The 2396-nt window shown below is 54.0% G+C and overlaps 1 protein-coding gene across 1 annotated transcript in view; it reads right to left on the reverse strand.

The window, feature by feature from the left end:
- Positions 1-1122: 1122 nt before the first annotated feature.
- Positions 1123-2396, reverse strand: part of Dbf4b (DBF4 zinc finger B) — a 51454-nt gene continuing 50180 nt past the window's right edge. The window contains exons 13-14 of the mRNA XM_013031935.1: positions 1742-1967; positions 1123-1236 (exon numbers count right to left, since the gene is read on the reverse strand). Of these exons, the coding sequence (XP_012887389.1) occupies positions 1123-1236; positions 1742-1967 (340 nt within the window). The remainder of the gene's footprint in view (positions 1237-1741; positions 1968-2396) is intronic.

Here is a 2396-nt window from a genome sequence, read left to right on the forward strand (position 1 = left end):
TGCACTCCTGGCCCACCTCTTTTCTACTTATTATTAACAAATTTATTTACATTTCCTAAATCAAGATTAATTGTGAAATTTAACAGGAATGGCATAAAAAGGCCAAAAGGGGCCTCTAAGGAGGCTCGTGTACACAGATGCTCTATTTCCAAACTAACAACTCAGGTCCTCACCCAAAACTAGGCTCCCCCTCCTTCCTCTGAAAGGAGACAGAATAGCACCAGGCTTCCGGCAGCTTCAACATTTAAAGAGACAAACACACAACAAAGGCAGAGAAGGGTGAGAAGAACCACAGTACCAATTATGATTTAAAAAAAAAACAACAAAGTGGCCAAAGAATCGATAGCAAACCCATTTCTGCTTCCAGATTAATGGCTTGGCAGTCAGAAATGGGGGGGAGGTCCTTGGGGAAGGAGGGAGGGAAGAGGGAGATGTAGAAGTTGGCAGGTGAGACACTAACCCTGGAACAGCAGAGCCCCAGGTGGGCTGCTGAGAGGGTCTCTGGAGGGGACTCAGGCCACATCCTGGCTCAGGGGGAAAGGTCAGTGCTGGCCCCAGCTAAGTGTATGGGGGAGGGAGCATGGTAAGTGCTGCAGCTGAGCCCCTCCTCTGCTTCATATGTTCCTGAGGATCTGTGTGAGCGTGGGGGGCTGGGGGAGGGGACACACAGGATTTCAGAAAACAGGAGAGACCACATGCTTGTGGGAAAGGAGGCTGGGGTGGGGGTGGGGAACAACTAACCCTAGGTACTGCCAAGAGGCAAGTGCCTGGGGGCACAGGGCAGGAAGCTAGACCACTCCTGCTTCTTTGTGGTCCCTTCCTATGCCAACTCTGCCTCTTTCCTGGCGTGGGCAGCTGGCTCTGGTTGGGAAAGCCCACTGCAGAATGATGCCTGGTTGCCTGGTTAGGATCTGTTTGGAGGCAGGGAGAGGAGAGGGCAGCCTCCAGCTCAGACTCTTGGTCCTGTCCAAAGACCTGTTGGGCAGAAGACCGAGCCCCATGGGTCCTACAGAGCCCAGCTACTTACTTGTACCTCAAAGGCTGGGCTCCTTCTGCTTCCCTGAGCAGCCCCGGCCAGGAAGTAAATTGAGTCTATCTATAGCTCTGAGGGCACCTAGGGAGTCACAGGACCAGCTCTCTGCTAGCACTGGGTGGGGGGCTCAGACTGCAGGACAGGGAGACAGGCCATTTGGAGAGTCTGGGGGACCCAGAGCCATTGGGAGCAGCGGGTTCCCGCTGGCAGAGGGTGGGGGAGTGAGTGAGATGGGCTCTCTGAAGGCTCATCTGCTATAGAGAGCAGGTAGGCTGGTGGCTGGCCTGGGGCTGTGGGGAAGCTGGGGAGCAGGTCTGTCTGCTGGGGCGCAGGGCCAGGAGCAGGAGCTGCACACTCAGAATCCTCAGACTCTGGGGGCCATTCTCCTCTAGGCCAGACGGGCTGTGGAGCCCAGAGCGCTACCTGTCTATCCGAGGGATGCCAAGGGAACAAGAAGTCTGAGAGAGAAAAAGAGAGAATATCCTTGTCATCAGTGGTCATGGCACCGCAGGGGTAGAGGGCTCTTGGGATAAAAAATGAGGCATGTCGCCAGGAGGCCCCTGATCTCTTCTTGGCACTGCCACTTGGGAACTGAATCTTCCGCTTATGACCACCAAGTGTCTGATCTGTGCCAGAGGAGAAGGCACTGGGTAATAGGGATTGGGGACTGTGTTCTTGGGAGGTCACAAACACACCAACTGACCCTACCAGCTCCTGGCAGCTTGCTACTGATCTGGGTACGTGGCCAGTCCCTGTGGGTTCAGCTGGTTCCTTTGTACTATCCACTGTCCTATCCTGCTCTGCAGTCCATGGGGTTTGTCCCCCATCTTCCTTCCTCATCCTGGTAGATGCTGTCCTGGGCTGGCAGGGCCGGCTTAGGGGTGGAGTATCAGAACAGAGTATGTCACGATTAGAAGCAGGAGAACCTGATTGCCTGTGGGGAGAAAAATACTCAGTGAGCTGCAGCCAGAGCAGACAGAGTTCCCTGGTTGGGACTGAGGACAGGCAGAGCAGCCAGTGAGATGCTACCCCTATGGGTCTTAGCATGGTGAGGAGAGATAACTGCTCTGGGCCTTACGTTGGAGAAGTGGCCACAACTGTGTGCACCTCTCTTAGCTCTGTGGCCAGTGTCAGGTCAGGGTTGGCTAGAACTGGACAGAGACTATCCCATTTAGTAACTTCAAGGAGGTTACAGAAAGCACAGAACCTGGCTCTCCAAGATCTGCAGAGGTGGAACTCTGGTTAGCAAGGGACACCATGGACCTCAATAGGAGCCCTTGAGTAATAGGGGGATAACAAGGTGCAGAGGACCCTGAAATCCCCACCAAGCCCCTGCTAGCCTTTCTTTCTTTTTTTTTTTTTT

Source organism: Dipodomys ordii, unplaced genomic scaffold (assembly GCF_000151885.1).
Source record: "Dipodomys ordii isolate 6190 unplaced genomic scaffold, Dord_2.0 Scaffold147, whole genome shotgun sequence".
Classification (NCBI taxonomy): Eukaryota; Metazoa; Chordata; class Mammalia; order Rodentia; family Heteromyidae; genus Dipodomys; species Dipodomys ordii.